Source organism: Denticeps clupeoides, chromosome 7 (assembly GCF_900700375.1).
Source record: "Denticeps clupeoides chromosome 7, fDenClu1.1, whole genome shotgun sequence".
NCBI lineage: Eukaryota > Metazoa > Chordata > Actinopteri > Clupeiformes > Denticipitidae > Denticeps > Denticeps clupeoides.
Window position 1 is genome coordinate 18,040,147 of NC_041713.1, and position 22,248 is coordinate 18,062,394.

The window sequence follows — 22,248 nt, forward strand, 5'->3', positions numbered from 1 at the left end:
TTGAGTTTGCTGAGGTTGTTCTTTGAAGGGGGTGCTAACTTTTTTTGTTTTTGTGGACAGCACTTTGGTAAGAAGCGTGGTAAGGATTAGTGTGAGAACTGGTAGGAGGTGACTCCTCTCCCTTCGCCAGCTTCTCAGGTCGCACAGCCATCCACCTAGTTCTCCAGGAGCAACTGCCGGTTCCTTCCAGCACAGATCAAAAGGAAGTCCACAGTGTGTCCACACTGTGAAGGAGAGTCCAAGACAGCATAGGCCTCAGGTAAAACCTCCACTGTGGTCCTTGCGGTCAATGCTTGGCTCACAAGCCCGCTCCTTTCTCCTTTTTTCAGGGATACAAGTATGGTCCAGTGATAAATCGGCCAACTTCGAGGCAATTCAGTCTTTTTTTTTTTTTTTTTCCCCCATATCGCTGTTTTCTTATGCTGTACAGAAGGTGTGTGAGTTTATCAGTGTTGTCTGTTCATACATAGGACTGTGGTTAAGGGCAGGCTGCAGCAGGGAGTTAGACTGGACAGGAAAGAGGAAGAGTGTGTATCAAGTGAAGGAGTGTGTCTTAGTTGGAGGTGTCAGAATGGACACTGCCAGGAGGCCCAGGTGGAGAAGTGATGGAAGAGGGATCAGTGGTGTCTTGCCAGCTGTTGTTAGCCTGTTGAGACAAACAAAAGTCCATTTATGATCAAGTGCTTCAGAATTCCTAAAAACTTATATATATATACACACACACACACACACACACACACACACACACACACACACACACACACACAATGTAACTATGACCATCATCTGAATGGCATTTTTGAGGAACAATGCCTCAACTCCAAACAATACTTTGTATTAGCAGCTTGCAAAAAATAACCAGCATACTTGAGTCAGTCATACCCCACTTTATGCACAAGGTCTGGGGAGTTGGGTTTATGCAGCAAGTCATAAATCACAGTATCTTATGCAAAGATTATTCTGACTTTTTGGAACAAAATTGACCAAGGTGACTACTACAAACAAAAATGGTATACCACCCCTGCGTACTCAACTGAAATCTGTAAAACGTATTCCAAGTTGAGAAATCGCAGCAAATCATTAACACAATCCATTCAATGGCACTTCTTGTCAAAAGCATAAAAAAACTGAAGGTTCTCCAACCCGATTCCAGGAGCGCTGGCACCTCCATGGCCAAGTTTGGAGATGCATTGTTTCTGTTGTCTTATGCACATTCCTGGCATTATAATTCTATGTCCTTTGTGTATGAAGAGTGTTTGACACACATATTAGTTTTCATTGTGCGTATGCAGTCATACTCACGTCCAGGTGATGTGGGATGTAAAGGGCACTTCCTGACAGCTCCTCAAAGCCTCCCGTCAGGTGTGTAGCATGGTGCAGGGTATCCACCTGTCAGACAGGTGGGAAGAGTCATAAATATGACGTAAAACACAGATCATACAAGTCACTGGTGCAAAAAAATTAAATAAAAAGTGCACAATAACCATCTCCTCATACATTCAGTACACACGAGGTACAGCAGAAGCGCTGCTGAGATCTTACTGCGCATCACTCTTATTAACTAAAGTTTAGTGATTAAAAACATGGAGAGAGTGACATACACTTACGGGTGGGAAGGGGGAGGGGGGGGGAAGACAAACAATAAGTGAGAATTCTTATTTCTTAAAAGCTAAACTACGAAAGTTCTGCTTATTTGCAAACTTCTTCTGAAATTACGATGGCTCCGTTCCAGGAAACAGTTTGAGAGGTTCGTTAATTTGACAAAACTCTGCAGCTCAAAAATCCCAACACGAGCAGACCGACCAGTGCACTGCAGTGGAAAGAATTAGCCCTGAAATGCCACCTCAGTCTCTGTAAAAATGCACAAACTCTCCTTGTTTCCCATGAGCATCGGATAGCGTCCGTCCCTGAGAATGTAAAACCGCTGCCAGCGACCTTGCTCTCTGAATCCTGCATCTTATCAGCCACTGTTGCAATGGGCTTGTGAGAAGACTCTAGTTTCAGACACGCATGGGAGGCGGGGGACGTGCCACAGAGCAATTACTGCCAGTGTCGCTACACCAAACTAAATGGCCCAAAACTTTCAGACTGACATGAAGCATATCTGGGGAAAAATCACAGATAATCCCACAATATATGATACCGGTCCGCTTGACCGTTCATTACGAGAAACTCGGCAGTACAGCTGTCAACAATGCAATCTTTATTGAAAAAAAATCCAACTTTCTATTTTTTTTTTTTAAACAAGACAAAACAAACCATATAAGTAATAAATTGTTATTGCCTTCTGGTGAATATCATCTGCTATATGGTTTTTGTTTTGTACACAGCACAAACACACCAGCACGGTTAAAACGCAAACAGTTTCACGATAGGCTGGCGTATTCTTGTCCCATTCACAACCTTCTGCAAGACCCACGAACGAATAAGTAAAATGCAGGGAGAACAGAACAGAGAACAGCAAAAACTAAAGAGAAGGAAGTCTGCCAGACAACTAGACTGTTTCTCCACTTCCAGGTATCACAACATCCATAGGTTCATATTTCGAAAGTACCAGACTTTCCTACTTGCCTACATTGTGAGCATTTTTGTATTGGCACCCTGACTTTCTAGTCATTGTAGTTGCCAAAGGCTTCCCTGCACTTAAAAGTGCAGTAATGCACTCTGGGACTCTCTGGGCTGTGTGTTGCAAGTCTCCAACGTAATTGTGTGATTGTCATTGTGAAACACTGCTGTGCTGCAACGAAATGTGTCCTCTGCTTTTAACCATCACCCTTGGTGAGCAGTGGGCAGCCATGAAAGGCGATTATGGGTTCGCTTCCTTACTCACTAGCCCATCCGCTGCCCCATAAAACCACTGATCATAAAGCTACACTTGCCTTGATATATGCATATATGATATGCTCTTTGTGGAATCTCGCTGTCAAAGGTTATAAAGGCACCAGACAGCTGTTTCTCAGATGCCTCGCCCTACCAGCCACTCTGTTTTGTTGCATCATTTCAAGTTCCAACTACATGAACACACTGAAGTTCTCAAAATAAAAGCATGTACAGTGTAAACTGTTAATAAACCGCGATGAAAATGAAGCTATAAATCTTCTTTAGAACGCAGTAGGTGTTCCGGCAGCTTTCTATGGTCAGGATCCTCCAGTTTAAAGACTCTTAAGCACTATATACTGTTCTAAAGGGAAGAGGATGCGGTAGAGATGATTACGCTGTGACCTTCTGGTGTAAAATCGGGCGCACACGCATGTGCGCACAGAACAATCACTGTTATATTGTACTTACCCAGTGTGAGCACCACATTTACACTTAATATTGCATTCTTTCACCAACACAGACCTATCTGTACCCTCCATCGGGCACCACACCGGTGCACTCACACATTTTTGGGTATGGCATCTGGGCCACCGAGCAGGCCGGAGGAAGGGGGTGACTGGGTGAACATATGGACGAGATGGGCGGGAGGAGCGATGACAGCAAGAGCTTCGGCGGCCATCCAGCGGTCAGAGGGGGCGGCCAGAGAGCATTCAAGGCTGGATATGGAGGACTGGGTGGAAAGGGGAGGATGGGAGGATGCCTTTAACGGGGGAGGGCGGGTGCAGGACGGGCGGCACACTATGAGGCGAGCAGACAGGGTGGATTCTACACAGCAGCCGGGGCATTGAGGCAGGCCATGGCTGGGGACCTCAGTGCCTACCTGCTGCTGTAGGGAGGGCGCGATGGCGAGGCCCTCCCCGTTGAGTGAACGCAGGCCCAGGTAGGAGTCTCCTGTGTGAGACAAGCTGTATGAGCCCGACGACCCTGCGGGCAATACAAGCAGCCAGTGAGGCAGGCCGCTTTGCACGGAGGGGTCAGTTTTTCGTTAGGGGGGGTCATGTGCACTACTGTGCAAAGGAGGTGGCAAAAACTACGGCTTAAAACGAGCAAAACAAGTCTCGCTGAAAAGTCTAAAGATCAACAGTTAGAACAATATTAATAACCTTTTCCGCTTCGTCCAGTTACAACGTAAATGCAGGAAATGAGGTGGCATTTTATGTTCGATTATAAACCAATGACGACACGGCATGGACTTTCAACAGTTAGCAACATGACAGTCACCCACCTTTTCCTGCCTGCTCCATAAGCAAATAGGAGTCCATTTAAGTGTATGTGAGTGTAACGATCAGAGTGTTCGGTTATTTTTAAAGACAGAAGGCAAAAAAACACAGACAGAACGTGGATGGTGGCAGGTCACTTAACGGAGCCGGCATCAGTTAATATACACTGAAGAAACAGATTAATGATTGACAAAACAAACAAATAAATCCCTCGCTGTAGATGGAACGTCAGAATCTGACTCAACCTGTTTCACAATCACTACTTCAGATCACAAAAGACGGTAAAACACACACCTAGGAATGCTTCCACAAAACTACACAGGAGCGGGGAAGGAGAGAGAGCTCAGTACCAACATGACTACAACACTATTTCCGTGTCTCCAGAGAGATATGGAAACTAAACTAAAAATGAAAATGAATTCACTTTCTAGTTTTGGACAATTTAGAACCACACTTCACACGGGCCAGAATTGTTTCTACTCCTGTTGTGAAAAACAGCACCATTTGAGAAGTGCCATTTCTTTTATTTCTTTAAGTTCATTTCATTAGTTCAAGCTGCAGAGACAAACGAACACTACACAGCATGGAACAGGCAGTTAATGTTTAAGTAAAGCTTAGAAAAGAATGGAATATTACCATGTGGATGAAAAAAAAGAAAAGTATAGCGGGACTAAACCAGTGTACCAAAGTTACCTGAATCTTTAAAATCCAAGAACGATGCTACTACCAGTTACACTGTGCAATGGTGGGTAATGAGGAATGGCAACTGCCGCACCAGTATGAGCATGCATCAGACAGCTGAGGGGGAGGTGGAGTAGACAGTACCTGAGTTGGGCGTGGCCGGAGAGTTAGCCTGGCTAGCCTGCGCAGACACATTGGCAGCATCCACCGCGGTTTTTACTGCATACAGGTTGGCTTCCTCCTGAAACTTACCAATGTTCTTCTTGTACCGAATTCTCTTGTTCCCAAACCAGTTAGAGACCTGTGTGGACGACAGCCTGTTTATAATGCTAGTACCAAGAAGGATAAAAGCCGTTCTAGGATGAATACAGGATGGTGGCACTCGCCTGAGAGACCGTGATCCCACACTTCTTAGCCAGCTCCTCCTTGGCTTCCTCACTGGGGTACGGGTTAGACAGGTGCGAGTAGAAATATTCATTCAGCACCTCTGTAGCCTGCTTGTTAAAGTTGCGCCTCTTGCGTCTGAGCAAGGAGAGAGAGAGAGAAATGGTCAGACATCAGAACTCAGTTGAACACAGTGACCTGGACAAACTGCCACACACACACACACACACACACACACACACACCTGGCATCGAGGAATCTGGAGCGAAGGATCATGACTGCTTCACAGGTGCTCTGCTTGAGCTGCATCTGGATGGAGCTGAACTTGCGGTGGATGATGGCCACCATGCGCTCAATCTCTTTGGGGGAGATGGGCCGCGTTCTAGATTGCTCCCTTAGCAGGTTCATCACGTGGTTTGTGAACTCACTGCATGCCTGTCAAAAAACACAATTGTTTTAAAATTATGGTCAATGCCTGCTTTTTCAGTGCAGTGGTTCCCAACAAGCAAAAGCTCACGGGGTCATGGCTCTATGGAAATGTCGCTCCAATAACACTGATCGTCATTTATTTAAAGGCATCACAGAGCAGAACAGTCAGATCGAGGCAAATTACAGATTACAGCTTTAATATAGACTATACGCCACAGTGTAAATAAGGAAAAAAAAAATTAAAGTTTGTAAATAATCATTTCAAGCAGGAACGAATACGAGTTGGGGGGTCCTGGCTTGTCTTGAACACAGGCAGGGGGAATTTCAGGGTTGGGCACCACTGCATTGGTGGATTTCTTTTCTTCAGTTAAATGCAACTTATTATTGCATCATAGGGTAAGGTCCTGTATAGTATTTAGTATTATAGAATTGTATAATATAATCATTTCAATTTCACAGTCCTTCCCTTCCCCGAGTTGCGCGTGGCATTACTGCAAGATCTTTACCCTTCAACAATTCATTAGACTTCACAGATGATTAATCCTTTAGAAATCATAGAGAAAGGTAAAGCGTGGCTCTGATTAATGAACTAGCTAAGAAATGGAATTGGCAGTCAAATTACCGAATCGAAAATCCCATTCCAAATCAGACTTGCAACCAAGGGTTTAGAGAAATTCCCTTTGCAGTGTTAGAGAAGCTGGGAGCCGGCCCGGAACGCTTCATACCTGCTCGTATTTCTCCAGCTCGGAGTGGTAGATCTGGCGAATCTGGGCCAGTTTAGCTCTGTAGTCTGAGTGCTCTATGCTGCCGTCATTGGGTGACCCTCCCGCCGCCGCTGCGGCCGCAGCCGCCGCCGCGGAGCCGCCACCTTTCTCTGGGCCCGAGACTCCCTCAGCCAGCAGCATGTTGTCCAGACGCATGATCTGAGGGTCCGGGGGGTCCTCCTCCTGTACGCCACGGATACTTAACACTGTAAAGACGAATGGGAGAGTGCAAATTGTGATCAGGAGACTCATTCAATCCACAATTTCACCAAACATCCCATCAAGCTACACATTTCTTCTTGAGTGCATTTCCAAACATACACACACGGTTCACACTTCCACCAGGAGGTGGCAGCAGGGGGCCTTCGCGGCGAGGCCGCGGGTTAATGGTCAGTGTGAGCCATGAGTGCAGTAATGGGACTGCGTGTGCTGTCACCACGAGCACCAGGAGCCATGACTACAGCGCGTATCCACAGCACCGCGCCGGTGTGTTGAAACGGGTCCTCCTCGCCCGCCAGCGCGGTCGCTACGGAGCGCTCTGGTTTAACGGAGGCTATTCGGTGTTGCTCCGAACCGTTTGGCAAAATACAGAGCGCTTTGCTGTTCACAACTTGTTGCTCAGGTCAGAATCGAGGTTTTAGAACTAGCTCTCCCCCTTCGTCTAGTTACAGGCCAAAAGCGGTTTCTTACTCTCTCCTCCTCACCAAAAAAAGCCCCTCCTGTTCCCTGGTACTTTCTTTTTTTTCCTCTCCTCCACCTCCCCTCCTTCCCGATTCCTCTTAATCGTTGTGCTCAGGTCCTCCCCTCTTTCTCTCGGCCACATTCCTTCTCTCTGCTGCTCCCCCCTCTCATGGCTCAGGAATGCAGCAGACCCAGCCGACTGAACTAATGACCCCGATTTGCCCATCCCTCTCTCTCTCTCTCTCTCTCTCTCTCTACTGCAGCTATGAACATACAGGGGAATCCACCAGCAGGTATAAAAAGGCCTTTAGCCGAGAACATGGACGTTGTATTAATGGTGCCGGGTGAGAAAAAGGGTGAGGTCAGGACTGTTGAGTCGCAGTTCAGTGTGACACACACACACACACACACACACACACACACACACACAATGATCACACAGGCTCTAAACGACAAATTGTATTACTGTATGCATGTCCTCTTCATATAATTAAAAAGGTATTTACAAGACTATAGTGTGGTACTGCTTAGAGACAGGTAGGTAAGGCTATATGTGTGTGTTGGGGGGGGCATGCACACACACACACACACACACAAACATATATATGACTAAAAATAAATCGCCTAGCCTTACTTCACCCCTACAAATGATTAACGCACACACAAAACACGACTGACCGAATCTACTTCTGATCAGCACTTTGATTGCAGAGATCAGGATTTCTGGCTGGATCCCGAACCTAGTGTACAACAATAATGCTTCAAAGATCTCTTTAGGTCGTCTACTGAGGTGAAACCTTTTCAAACACAAAGTACTCGTCAAAGGCACGTGGAGGCAGAATTACCTAAATTTGGTTCTGTTTTCAAATGATGCCAGAGCACTCAGAACCTGTATAAACTGGGAAACTATTCATCTTTATGTAGTTGACCTTCAGCAGACTCTTGAGTTGGTACCGCGAACATTGCCAAAGCCCGAGCACCGTTCTGCAGAGCTGGATCGCTGATGTGCTGCACCGTTGCGGTCGCGCTGTGAGGCTCAGCGGCCCGGCGGTGGCGACTCGCTGTTTTCCCCACAGCGCACTCACTAAACAGAGATGTTATCAACCGCGGCGCCTGCGGACCACTCCGAGACGTGTCCAACGCAACTCATTTCTGCACAACGGGTAAGGTCTTTGTAGAGTTGTACAAGATTCAGCTTCTCTGCATGTTTGCTGTAAAATTAGACCCCCCCCCCCTTCATTTGGTAAAGTTCATAGCGATCCCGCAGCCAGCGCATTAAATACCTCCAACCTTTAGTGGTTTGTTTGGCTGATGGAGACAGAGAGCTGGCATGTCGGCGTATGAAATATTCAGGGCCCCCAGCCGGGCTCCGCCTGCATAATGGCCGTCTTCCGCGCAGCAGCGGCGCTCTTTCAGGTGGAGTACAGGTGACGTGTTAAGTGCAGCGTGTTGGGGGGGTGATAAGGGTCCCTGTTTTCAGTGCATTACCGGCAGACGCGGTCCATCACGGCTCGGCCTTCCTCGGGCTCTCTCTCTCTCTCTCTCTCTCCCCCGTCTGCCGCTGCACGAGCATCCCCAAGTCAGGCTGTCCCCCCCCCACCTCTCTTTTCTGAGCCCCCAGCACCACCACCACCCCACCTCCCTCTGTTCTCCATTTCAGTCGAGTTCTCCATGTGAGCCGCAATCCCTCATGCTGTCAGCCCCCCCTCTCCCTCTCTCTGTAGACAGACAGGATTAGCATTTTAATTGCATCAGCTCCCTTGGGTATTCTCAGCCTTTCACTGGGAGAGAGCGAGGGAGCAGGAGAGAATGAGGAGGGGGAGAAAAAAAGGTAAAGACAGGGGGGTGGGAGGGGTGGGAGAGAGAGAAGGAGAACCAAGGAGGATGGGGGGGGGGGGAGTCACAGGAGGAGATAAAAGCAATGCGCACACAGAGAGCGAGCGAGAGGAGGGGAGAAAACAGCGAGAGAGGAAAATGTTTGGGAAAATCTACATTTTAATACATTTTAAAGAGAAGAGAAAGGGAGAAAAAGAGACTCAAGAGGGGGGGAATGTAGCGGTTAGAGAAGAATGAGAGACAGCAGAGGGGCGTACGGGCAAAAAAAAAGCAAGCCCCAGAGAAACGGCAAAATACCGACAAGCGGCACCCTTAAATCTGCAGCGGGAGATGGGTATGACGGGGATGAAATGAAATATAAAAACGGAACGGATGAACTGGCACCAACCCTCAGCTGAAGTAAACAAGCGGAACCGGAACCCGGGACTTTTCTACACATGTTCTGCATCTGCACAGATAATGCCGGCGAACCCCAACTGTCAAATGCAACAGTGATTTATCCAAACCAAACAGGTGCACCTACTGAATGGCGGCGGGGACTTTTCTGCACAAAACCCTGGATGTAAAACACTCCTGTGTGTGTATACACACACACACACACACACACACACACACACTTCTCAACATCCACACAGTACTGGTCCATATAATTGGACTCTTTGAAAGGACTTCAGAGAGAGAGAGACAAACCGGTTTTAAAATGTTCTATGGACAAAATGTCACGCCCGACGCTTAACGTCGCTGTGTGTGTTTGATGCGGGGGGGGCAAGAGGGCATCTGGGTGGTTTGTGTGTTACAACACTTCAGCGGAGGGCACACGAGTCAGTGCCAGGGCGGCGTAAGCTGCCGAATCTGCTGCTCAGTTCCAGTTATAAGCAGCTCAGGCTAAGCAGCGTCTGTTGGGCCTGGTTCCCGAAACCCCATGGCACGCAAGTAAACACACACACACACACACACACACACACACACACACGGCAGGTCCGAGGCGAGGCCGTGTTTGCTGGGATCCTGAATGGGGACACACACCTTGGTCAAACACACCAGCGCAGCCCAACACGTTATTAAAAGCGGCCTTTAATGAACAGGAAGGCGGCCCGCGGGCCCGACAGACCCGCAAAACGCCATCGGCACAAACGGCGCGGAGAAGGCGAGAGAGACGCCGCCAGAGGAGGAAGAGGTTGTTGCCGTAGCGATGCGGCCCGCTCCCGACACGCCTCTTCTCCGGCTCATCAGCACAGCTGCCTCCTGCTCTAATTAGCGCCGCCTCTTAAGGAGCTCCTAAAGACCTTGTGAAAAATGAACGCTCATTTGAGAGGTCGTTAATTTGCGCTGTTATGCAAATTAGGTGGCAATTAAGCAATAGATCAGGGGAGTGACTCCCATTTATAACAAGCGAACGAGCATTATGACAGAGCCAAACCGTGCCGGAGAGACCGCTCCCGAGCTCCGGCACTCAGCGCGGGAGCGTCGCGGCGCGAGGGCCGCTTCGCACGTCCTGGGGGCCCAACGTCGGGAGGGGCCTCCGAATCGCCCTGCGAGCAACTTCACACCTTTAGCATGAGACAGCCATTACGCTAGATTAGCACGCGGCTAGCGCCGCTTCCACGCCGCCTCCCCCGAGGGGAGTGATCAGGCTCGGCGGCGAGGGTGGACTCGAAAAAAAACAACACAGCCGCGCCAGAAACAAAGACTTCCCGCCTCTCCTCAATTACACAAAGATGAGAAGTACTCGCTCCCTCGCACAGACGCACACTCTGGAGAGGGGAGGAAGACTCCCATCAATTGTAATTAATCCTTAATTAGTCTGGATTAGGAGCCCGGCTCCGGCACTCTCCCGCCCCAGCAGCACGGCGCTGTGGCGAATCCAGCTGAGGCCACATTTACATATCTTTAATTAAGGAGACGTCGGCTTCCTTTACAAGACGCCCCCCCTGAACCTGGGGGGGGAGGACGGCGCGAGATGATGCCAGACAACGCCAGGGAGGGAGGCTGAACATCGGCCATGTTTTCTTTTTGTCGCTTGTCCATGTGCGACGCGGGGGGGCGTGCGGCATTCCCCGCCATAACATTATCTTCAGGGCGCACGCGTGACGAGGCGACGCCGCATCTGTGGCGCGCGCCATCCGCAAGCCAGGGGTGAAATGTTGGAAGCGCTCATCACAGCCGGAAAACCAGAGCCGCGCACACAAGTCCTGCAGAAACATTGAGCCGAGATTCCTGCAGGAATAATATAATATGAGCGGGAAGGAGAGAAAAAGACATTTCAGCCCACACAGTGGCGGGACGCGGCGTAGGGTACGGGTGATTCGACCCCCCCCCCCTTAGAGAGATTGTGTTGTGTGTAAGGGGGGGGGGGGGGGGGGCTGTTAGGGCCAGGGGTCTGTGTGATATTAGCCGTCTGCCAATCCAGCGTGGGGAATGGACACGGAGTAATTACTGCTGCTCTTACTGGCTCATCAATCTCTCTCTATCACTCTCTCGTGCGCCTCTTCCCCCCTTTTCTCTCCCTCACACACACACACACACACACACACACACAGATTGAGTGGCAGGGCACCACACTAAAAACCACACACAGACAGAAATAAATAACACACAGGCCATGCACAAGAAGACACATTAAACATTTCCTCAGCGGACTCTGCCCTGACACCATCACTCCGGACTCAGGGTTCCATTTGTGGGGAATAAAATATCTGATTTGACCAACATGATAGAATGTACTTTTAGTTCATACACAATGAAGACATGGAAAGCAATGTGTTTTAAAAAAAAAAAAAACACTAAAAAATGAAAAGGTCTGGGACAAATATTTTACTGTTAATTAAAATGATAATTCTGAAAATATACAACAAACGATCACAGGTAAAACATACAACCCTCTTTTCATGACAATCATATCTGAAAAAAATTAATTATGCAAATAACCACAAGCAGCATTAAAAATATTTAAGTCAAGCAGTGGATTAAGCTCAGACCCATAGCGTACGTTTTATTTTACTTCTAGTGGGTGTCTCTTTTTTAATTGCCCCGCCTTTAGACACAAGATTAAGTTGGAAAGGGAGAAAATAGTGTAACACCGCTACCAAAACGTACCGCAATGCTTAAGTATATTTTTATATATATAAAATATACTATATAAAATATACTATATATATAAAATATATATAATATATATATAATAAAAAAATAATAATTCAGTGCTTCATTATACATCTGTCCTTCATTTTGTTGTAAACACCACAGAATCAATAAAAGCATAAACCTAAAGCAGCCATATTTCTTTCGTCAATTTGAATGCAATACCACACAGCCCTAGAAAGGCGGTAAAGCGACTGGAGCCCCCTCCCCAAGTTCTCCACAGGGCATGTAGGCTAAGCCGCATAAAAACATAATACAAGTCTGTGGTTTCCAGCGACTCGTTCAATTTTACAAAAAGTCTCACATTAAGGCTCTTTTTATTATTTTTTTTAAGCCGTTAATTAGGCCGGTGATTCGCTGGGCTGGAAGCAGCATAAACGCGTTCGAGCAAGGCTGCACTAATCCGCAGACGTTGGTGGATTGAGATGGCTCTCCCGCCTGGAGAGTAATTTGTCTGAAGCGGAGTGTATTAATCATGGTCATGAGTACATGATTCAAAACAGAAGTGCTGCGTGTTTTAATGCGGTCAAGTATTTGCATCCCTACTCCATGGGGTCACAGATATCCCACTGGGATCAATAAAATACAGACATGCCTGAAAATATACACGCAAAAAGATCAATTTTAACATTTATAAATATTTCATTGCTACTACACATTTTACATTATGCCTTTCGAGGCTCCCATTACACAGCGACCAAACTCTTTTAAAAATCACCGGCACCCGCCTCCTCTGGTTTCATGACAGGATGGCTCTGTAACTAGTGTAATTTTATACAAGTGACAGTGGGGTGAAAGAGTGAACTCGAAACAAACAGCCTGTGTTTCTGTCTGCTACAGCGGCTTGTCTGCTACAGCCTTCATGATGGGACACGGAAAAAGCTTCATAATGAAAAAGCTTCACGTGGTGAATCAGGATTCAGGGCCCCTTCAAGGATGCGGGAATAACGTTTATTAAAAAGCAGAGTCACGACTAGCTGTATAGAACATTACTCACTTCTTATGACTATAAATTGAATCTAAGCATGATTTTCTCAGTCAAATTAAAAATGCAATAGGTATCGCACAAAGATTCAACAAAGATGCTAGAAACCAAAATATGAAACACCTACATAACTTCTATTTATCCTGCATCATTTAATACTACTTGCTTTTCAAAGACTTTTCACTTATTTTACCAAAATCTTTTTTTTGCTGGCTCAGCATTTGTGGTAACCTTTAGGTGATTGTCGAATTATAAAGAAAACTACCACAGCTAAAAATTTACAATTATCAGTCTAATCAAACCCAAAAATGCTCATTAAGCCTCAATGCCTGATATGGATTCTTGACTGGATTCTCAAAGCCTGATCTCAGTCTCAGTCTCCATGCAGTTGTACAGAAAAACGACACTTCAGAAGCAAAACATGACAGTTCATATCCCAGAAGTCTCTTTCATCCCATGAAACTCTGGAGTCATGAGAAGAGCCTGCCTCTGAAGACCATCCAGGCAGAACCATTGTGTGTCCCATCTGAATCCATGCAGTTCACTGGGATTTAAGAGCGCATGAGAAGCTATCGAACTAAAAAATGCCACGTAAGCACCCCAGTCTATCAGATTCAGACCAGAAAATATATACCTTGATGCGACAGCAGAGATGAATGGGTCTCTGAATGTACCCATGTAGTACACCATGCTATTCTTAAGAAAAAAAAAAAAAAGTCAGATTAGAGCTGAGCTGAAACAAGCACATAGACAAATTACAGCATTTGTTCAATAGGCAGACTCCTGTACGCAACACAACCAAACACAATTTAAATCAGAACTAAATCTGATTTAATAACCACAAATTAGAAGATTCACAGACATGGACATTTCAAAGAGAAATGGCCGAAACAATTAGTGTGAAGTGTGGGAGTCATTATTCATTTATATATTGTTTAAGACACTATATTAGGTATTATTTTCTTAACTGTAATCTCTCAAATTAAATTGAGTTACAAAATAAATCAATTAAAAGTTCAGTAAAGACTGGGTGTTAGAAGTCACTGAGTAATTCAGAGGACTGCACAAACAGAGAGAAACGTGGAAGAATAAAGGAGCAAAGATATACCTGCATTAAAACGACAGGACCAACAACCCGTATGAAAACGAATGACTAAAAAAGGGATCTCTGGGAAAAGAACGGGGGGAAAAAAAGCAGATGGACCCAACGAACAACAGTATGAGTATTGTTCAGGTTTTGGCAAGTTTTTGTAGCCTATTATGCAAGCTGCCATTTTTAGTGTGAACTCCAAAGAGACTAGAGGGGCGGCATGAAAAGGACAAGATGGAGCTTTCCATTTCCCCCTCCTACTAGATTTTAGCCTGAAACTTTATTAAAATGCATAATGTTAACTGTAAAAAGAAAAGAAACTGGTGATCGCAGAGGGACCTGAGAGGAACATTTCCTTAACAAAAAAAAAAAAAACTCGCCCCAACTGCAGCCGTCAGAGGAATTCAGCTCCCCTCCCCCACGCTCCCCTCACCTCCCCCACCACCCCGCCACCATTACCATATCAAAGCCCCGAGTTCAGAGCAAGTCTTCTCTTTCAAGAATGGGAGCAAGGGAGAGAGGAGAGGACAAGAGTGAAGCAGCAGGGATAGACCCGAGCCGGAGTTCGCTTTTATCCCTGCTGTTCACTGTGTGTGTGTGTGTGTGTGTGTGTGTGTGTGTGTGTGTGTGAGAGAGAGAGAGATGGGATGAATGGAGAAGAAATTAAAGAGCAACACCGATATGAGGAGGGGAAGAAAAAAATAAAAAGAAAGTGCAGTGAAGTCTGTGTGCATGCAGAGTCTAGTGAGTGGAACTTCCATGATCTACTGGAGGAGGAGGAGGAGGAGGAGGAGGCCTTCCTCGAATTCACATTCCAGCAGCAACGGATCAACGCAGTAGGGAGTCTTAAAGTTGCAGAAACACACCACACGAGTACAAGCGTGCAAGGACCGACGACGGCCACATCTCTCCACAGCCCGCCCTCACCCTGCACCGGGCTAAATGTGAAAATCAAAGTGAATGACATTAGGTAAATAAGAGCACAGGTTGCCCTGGCAACAGGGACAACCCTCCCAACCCCCCTCCTTCCTCAGGCCTGCCCTTAGCCAGCTCTAAATCAGAAACAGACAAAAGCGAGGTATTGACAGGCAACCACAGGCATGACACTCGCACATTAACTTCACACAGTAACTCAATGACTGTAGTTATTAAAAAAACGGAGGGGAAAAAAAACACGCGTGATAATCTGCCGAAGGAGCACAGCAGCAGGCAAACCGATCAATAAGTAAACAAACGAGACACCCACTTCTACATTCACTCATCTGGCGCAAGCAACTCAGAAAGATGACAGTCTCAAAACACGATGGGATAGGTCAATGCTTATTATAACTTCAATAGCTAAATTTACCAAAAATTATACAATGACAGGACAATACTCTGTGGTAGATTATTGGTACATTGAAGTTTACCATGAACACTAACTCTGTGCCAATTAAATCAAAGGTATCCTTATATTGCTGTGTGAACATTTGGTCTCACCCCTGAAAAAAAAAAAAAAAAAACGGTATAATCATGGAGAGTTTTGTATAAGAAGTAGCTCAGTCCAACACCACCAACCCTCACCAATCCCCTTAATCATATGCTGCATATGGTGGCAAAATACATTCACCATCCAATAGGATCAATATTTCATCAATACTAGGGGCTAACTAAATCAATAGCTAATGACGCCAAAGAAGAAGGAGGGCTCGGCCTCAGGAGCGCGATCGCCATGCCAGGGGTATAGGTAGGTAGCTGGGATGAAACCACATCTTACCCGTCTTTTCTTTGATCTCGCACAGCACACTGAAGAGTGCAGGCTTCATCCTGTGACAGTTCAGGGCATGTTTCCTGCAACAAAAAGAGAAAAGAATATTAACAGCTACTCACAATGCAGTTAACTTAGTCAAATTTCTCCATTCTGGTATCAACACATAGAAAAGGAGAAGAGGGGGGAAAAAAATAATAAAAATCTAAAAATGGGAACACATTACATCCTTTGTCCAGAACCCACAATGTAATAAACTCACAATACAGACCTAATGTGGTCCGCAGTGAAATGGGTGACTTAATCATGCGAATTAAGCAAATGCAATTTCATTAAGACACATTAATGGAATATTTAAAATTCCATTAAGGTTTCATTACGCCAGGCAGGAGCCCAGACTACAGCGAATCTACAGCCACTTGCCAGTACAAATAATTATAGCACCTTATTGAATTATAGCATCTTATTACCACAATCACAAATAGGCTACCAAACAGAGCAGAGCTTGATGGAACCACAACGGAGCAGGTTCAAGGTAGCCTGCCGTTTGGTTGCAGAAGACCCTGACTAGCATGTTGAGCCGTGCACGCGTTTTAAAAATGAAAAAGTAAAGGCTGCTGTGGACTCCACATTCGCTTGCTCACTCAACACAGCTAAATGAGGTGTTAAATGAACCGTGGTCTTAATTTGTCTTCGGGGAGAAGCTCTATAAAGTGCCTCCACCCCCCACCTGGCAGACCTGATGCAAAAACCAGAGCGGAGTTCAGAGACAGGCCCGCCGCTGCCACGTTGGATACAGATAAAAAGAGCTGTGCTGCCGAGTGCTGACTTATGGTGAGAAACCAGGTAGAAATCAAGGTAAAGATACTCCACATGACGCAGTCCCGCATTGTCTTCTGTATTCGGATGGTCGGATGGAGACTGGCTCTGTCTACATAGATTATCCGTGATATTTCCCATATTGCTGTCTTTTCCCCCCCTTCTTGAGTTATCAAATATCCAGTCATTTCCATATGGCTGTAGGGGCCGTCTGTGTTGATACAGTCACAGTGTTTGAATGACCAAAAAAAAAAAAAGAGCTCATTCAGTCTCACTCGCCTCCTATTCTGATGCCTGTGTCGGGGAAAAACCTGTACCCAGCGTCTTACTGTAAATTTGGACGTTTTATTTGTGCCACAGCAACAGGTTGCGGCTGAGCATAAATTGCCCTCATGAAATTAGACAAATCAATAATACCCAACAGCAAATAATCAAATTCTTCCAAACAGTCGACGAGCCACATAATAGATGAAAACGACAGCTGGACAACACCCCACCCCCCCGATACCAGTCAGAGATGAGGCCCATCAATGTCGTGAATCAAACTGGCTAGGTCTTCATAAGCTAGGCACTCATAAACTAAAAATATGAATCATTAAAAATAATGTGAATGAAAAGGTATGCTATGGCGAAATATATATTTATTGCGCCAATGCCGGAAAATTAAAATGAAAACAGGACCGACCTGACATGTACAAAAGTGTCCGTGTCCACAGCAGGAAATTGCTTTTCTACCACCAGCCCTCATGTTAGAGCTTAACGTGAACATTTAAGCGGAGCAGAAGTAGAATAAGTCATGTGCATCTTGAGCACTACAGCCATATAACCATAATAAATTAATTAAACCCACTACCCAGAAGTGTCCTGATGTCGGGGTACTTGGCAAGAACGCAAAGGCAAAGCACAGTTGTTCCTTGAATTGCTTTTGCTTATGAGTGGCCAGGCAGACACCTGAATTGCTGCTTCTATGTCCTCATCACAACCATATTCACAGTGAATGAAGCAGGGGAATGAAACTGCAGGGGAAGGGAACGTATTTATGCATGCACGCATTTATGATCAGACCAGTTCTGAAAGAAGAACACAATTTTCAAAAGGAGCAGTCAGACTTCAGCAAAAGCTCTCGCTCAGGTTCATATATCCTAGACTTACCACAAAACCCCTTTACAGGAAACTTACCCCAGCATATCGTGTTGAGATTCCGGATGATAATTTAAAATAAAACACTAATGGAGTCTCCAGAGAAACAAGTTCTCCCAAACATGAGAAGAAAACACGGAATAATGCTGCTATTATGATTTATTCCCAAATTACAGCAACAGCTGCGCCATGTCTGCCACTCTACCATAATATCACTGATCTAAATGAGATACAGACTGTTCAAAGGCTGGAGATACGCATTAAGCTGTCATGGAAGAGTTCAGAAAGATGACTGTATGCCAAAGTTACACAAATTAGTTGGCCACTGAACCAGCTCAAATCACAGTTGTACCAGGGGACACAATACTTTAAAGGGTGTGCCTTTGTCTGTGTGTGTGTGTGTGTGTGTGTGTAGTTACTGGTTGACAGCAACCAGCTGTCTAGCTAGCAAACTGCATAGCATGAACACCTATGGGGGTCCAAGTCCCCAAAGACCAATGAGTCATGCGGGAATTACGCCAACCTTGGGCTTAATTACCACACAATCAATGAACATGAAGCTCAGAAGGCAGACGGATAATTATGAAATAGCAGCGATAAATATTAAGGATCAAACTGATGCAGGCACAACAAAACAAAACAAATCAAAAGGCTGTTGTAAGTGGGGAAAAAAGTGGGGAAAGAAAAAAAAAAAAAGATTAAGGAGCCTTCCAAAATATTGAAGATTCCCTAAATGTGGATACACGCTTGGTTTGGAAGTTTAAGGTTTGAAAGCTGTCTGTGCTGTGAATTTGGACTGTGAGAAAAGAGAAAGGGGTGAACATAAGGTACGCCACCGCGTCACCCCTCCTTCATGAGGTCAACTGTTCCACCCCGATGCACCGGGGCCGCCGTGGACGGCATCTGGACACAGGGCAGCGAGGTGATAGGTCGAGGGCACAACGCGCCACAACTCCAACCACAGCGTCCGTACCAGGCCCAGAGACGAGACTCGACAGCACAACATCATACATCAGATCCTCACACAAACGGCCGCCCTGCCCCTCCGACAATCAATGCTCTACAAAAGCCAATCGGTGAACTCGTTATCAAATCTAAAGGCCAAAGGCCTGCAGTGTGGTGCACGAAGGCAGCTGTCGATATGCGAGGCGGTAACAGCAAGGTAACTTGGTGCCATGTATTCCCACAGGTGAACTTAATGGGTTACTATGGAGCCAAACACCCAATATGATGTATAATTCGCAAGTCGACTGCTTCTTTTATGTCATGACTGGTAAAAGCCTGTTTGTCAGCGGGGTCTTCAGCAGTGGCTACCTGGACGCTGGCTCCTGGGTTGACCTTTCGGCCAACGGCTAATTACGGCCTTCACACCCAGGTGCGAACACCCACGAGCAAATCAGCTCCCTTAATCAGTAAAGCAATTAGCGGGTTGTGACGAAAACCTACATACACACCAGCCCAACCTGGCATCCCCCGGATTCACTAGAAATAACACGACAGCCGATACAGACATTTTCATTTTGATACTTGCCTGCAAATTACTGCCATCGCCCAATGCCGAGGCTGCACAAACACTTACTGACTGATGTGAAGTTCCATAAAAAAATAAATTAATTTAAAAAAGAGGAAGGTTCTCCTGATGAATTACAGACCTATTTTTATTGAACTCCGGTAGTAAGACACCATCTGAGACTCAGCAACACGCTCGCGTTAGGTGTGCGTGTGTGGCGCCGATAAATAAATAATCGCAACATAGAAGACAAAACACTGCCATCAAGGTGGTCGAGGACTAGCTAGGTAAAATTTACCAACTCAAACTGAAACGGCATAGGTGGGTAAAAACCTCGTAAACAACATCAGAAGCAGGCAATATCCTGCCATTCATAATCTGCCCACAGAGCGACCCCCCCATCTCATTAATAGAAACTCGATTTGCGGACAGCTGCACTCGCGTACACATTATAGGAGAATTGATTGCACCCCGCCACACAATGAAAAGGATGAAGACCAGCGAGGGAGGAGGGGGGGGAGTGAGCGAGTGAATTAATTAAGAGAACCAGGTGGTCAAATGGTTTCGGCGGAAAATCGCGAGCTAATGACACACCGGAGTGGCCGCCGCCAACTTCGCCGCCGTGCAGCTTTTGTGCAAAAGAAATTCCGCTGCTTCCAACAGCTCACGGTCACACATAAATCAATGTTGGTATAAATTACATCGATATTACAACTTTATGACAAGTGCAGCGATAACAAGCAGCTTTGGGTGGACAACCGCAAAAAATATATATATATGTATTGTTCATAATGGCTTAGACTGAACTATAATGTTATTTGAACCAAGGATACTGCATTGTATGTGGTAAAGAAATTACTTTCACCAAAACTCCCACGGCTGCATCGATTTCCTTTTGGTTACTGTTCATTTTAAAATTTAGGAGCATCCAAACTCTCTCACACACACACACAGCGTTTTAAATCCCCACCGCCCCGCTGCTAACACCAGCGGATGCCAACAGCCATCTGAACGCTGAAACCCGTCTCTGCGTGACAGCGATGACTTAATTAAGAGGCCCGATTATCTATGCTAATGACGAGGTAGCAGATTAATCTCATTCATTCATCTAGCGGGGCTCGCGATGCGGCCAAGGCGGGAACCAAATGGTTTAACAAACCACGTGATCGAGTTTATATATATTGTATATAGAGAAAAAAAAATCCCATTACCTCATATACAATAGCGGGAAGAGGGGGAAACCTTTATTGGACTGTTAGCATGCATTCAACACAACAAAAGACAGAATAAACAAATCTGCCGACGGCGGTTTAATGAAAAGATAAAAAAAAATAAAAAACTCAAGTGCAAAACTTTTCTACGTGATAACTAAAAAGACCTGTGGTCCGTGATCGTCGGTACATCATGACACGACAGGTTAATAGCATCCCCCAAAAACGCTCCGCTAGGTGAACGCAAGCCGACTTACCGCGCCTGTGCCTCGTCCAGGCTCTCGTCTGTGATGGCCATGATCTGCTGGAGAATATCCCCAATGTCCTGCTGCGGCTGGCCGAGGCTCTGCTTCCGAACGGCGTCGGGGTCGCCCACGTCGCCGAGTCCCCCCAGACCCAGCATTCGGGTCTGATCGTCCATGCCTTCTCTCTCTGCCCCCCACAGTCGAGCGGCTAGCAGTAATCCCTGCGCACAACCATGCACAATGGCGTGCGGGGGTTTATGGAAAAATCAAACCTGGCGAGGAGAGGGGGGGGGGGTTAGCTCAAGGATGGACATAAAACAAACACAGAGCAGATATTTCACAGAAACTAACGTGTCTATTACACGCTGACAGCATAAGGGGTCCAAGTTAATATCGATAAAATGTCCAAGCACACCAAACAAAAACCTCTCGTCACGTCGTAGATTCATTTCGTGTTATTTACCGTATTCTGTGAACACCCAGTTAAAGAACGTACGTGTATAAACTAAATGAATTTGTAATAGTAATAACAACATCTGGTAAAAAGCTGGCGTCCGAACAGTTCGTTGCTTTCGCAAACTGGAAAAAGTACGCGGACTCGGCGCATCATCAACCCCCCCAAAAACAGCTAATTACAGCCGACTTTTCCCATAGTTTCCACCCGAACTTTAAAACAGCATTAGAGGAAAAGTACGCCCGCGATCGTGCAAAAAAACACGACACGAACGCCAGACGCTCGACCACAACCGGAATAAAAAAAAAACCGGAGAACATACGCGGCTGGTGGTGTTTCTTCTCTTCACCCACCAGCTAGCTAGCAGCGTGCTAACCCGAAACGAACGCGTCCCACCGCAACACGCCGCAGTCCCGACCCGCGGCTTCGGCGGGGGAAATAAACGCCGCGCACCTCGGTTCGTCCGTAAAGGCGAGAAGGCGACTCACTCTCCAGAAAAATAGTTCCCCTCCCGCGGCGGAGCTGCCCGGCTAGCCGTTAGCCGCGCTAGCGACAACAAGACGTGTACGTGCGCGGGGCTCCGGAGAAACGGGGACCGGGGCGCGCCGCTGGCGTCCGCTTCCAGCGGGATTCGGCCGCGCGGGGGATGTGGCCGCTTAGGAAACGAGCGGCGAGGGGGAAACGCGGTCCAGCGGGTAAACGCGCTGCTCCATCCCACCACAAGCAGCCGTGACTCGGTCACTCCCGCTGCTCTGCCTCGCTGCCGCGGTCGGTTTGCCTCTCTTTCTCCCCCCCCTTCCTCTCTTTCTTTCTTTCTTTCTTTCTGTCTCGCTCTCTCTCCTGCTAGTGGCTCTCCTCCTCCTCCTCCTCTTCCTCCTCCCCCCGCGCCGTGGAACAACACCGCCGTAGTCTCGCGCAGTCGACGCTCGCCACTACGTCATCGTCCACGAGGAGGCTGCCGTACCGAGTTCGAGCCTCCAGGGGGGCCGCGTTTGATGAACGACGCGGTCGCCTTCGCCCTAAATCCGGCG

The 22,248-nt window shown here is 46.7% G+C and overlaps 1 protein-coding gene across 4 annotated transcripts; it reads right to left on the minus strand.

The window, feature by feature from the left end:
- Positions 1-381: 381 nt before the first annotated feature.
- On the minus strand, positions 382-22,043 carry pbx4 (pre-B-cell leukemia transcription factor 4). Of its 4 annotated transcripts, XM_028985927.1 has the most exons (10): positions 21,706-22,043; positions 20,776-21,035; positions 15,848-15,921; positions 6,320-6,564; positions 5,410-5,600; positions 5,168-5,303; positions 4,926-5,082; positions 3,701-3,804; positions 1,303-1,389; positions 382-646 (listed from the first exon to the last, which is right to left on the minus strand). In XM_028985927.1, exons 2-10 carry the CDS (start codon positions 20,937-20,939, stop codon positions 554-556), a joined length of 1,251 nt encoding a protein of 416 aa, XP_028841760.1. In that variant the 5' UTR covers positions 20,940-21,035; positions 21,706-22,043; the 3' UTR covers positions 382-553. The 4 variants fall into 4 exon arrangements, 2 of the variants coding, with proteins under 2 accessions (XP_028841760.1, XP_028841761.1); XM_028985928.1 differs by lacking the exon at positions 3,701-3,804; XR_003750277.1 differs by having other exon boundaries at positions 588-646; positions 1,303-3,804; positions 5,034-5,082.
- Positions 22,044-22,248: the final 205 nt, after the last annotated feature.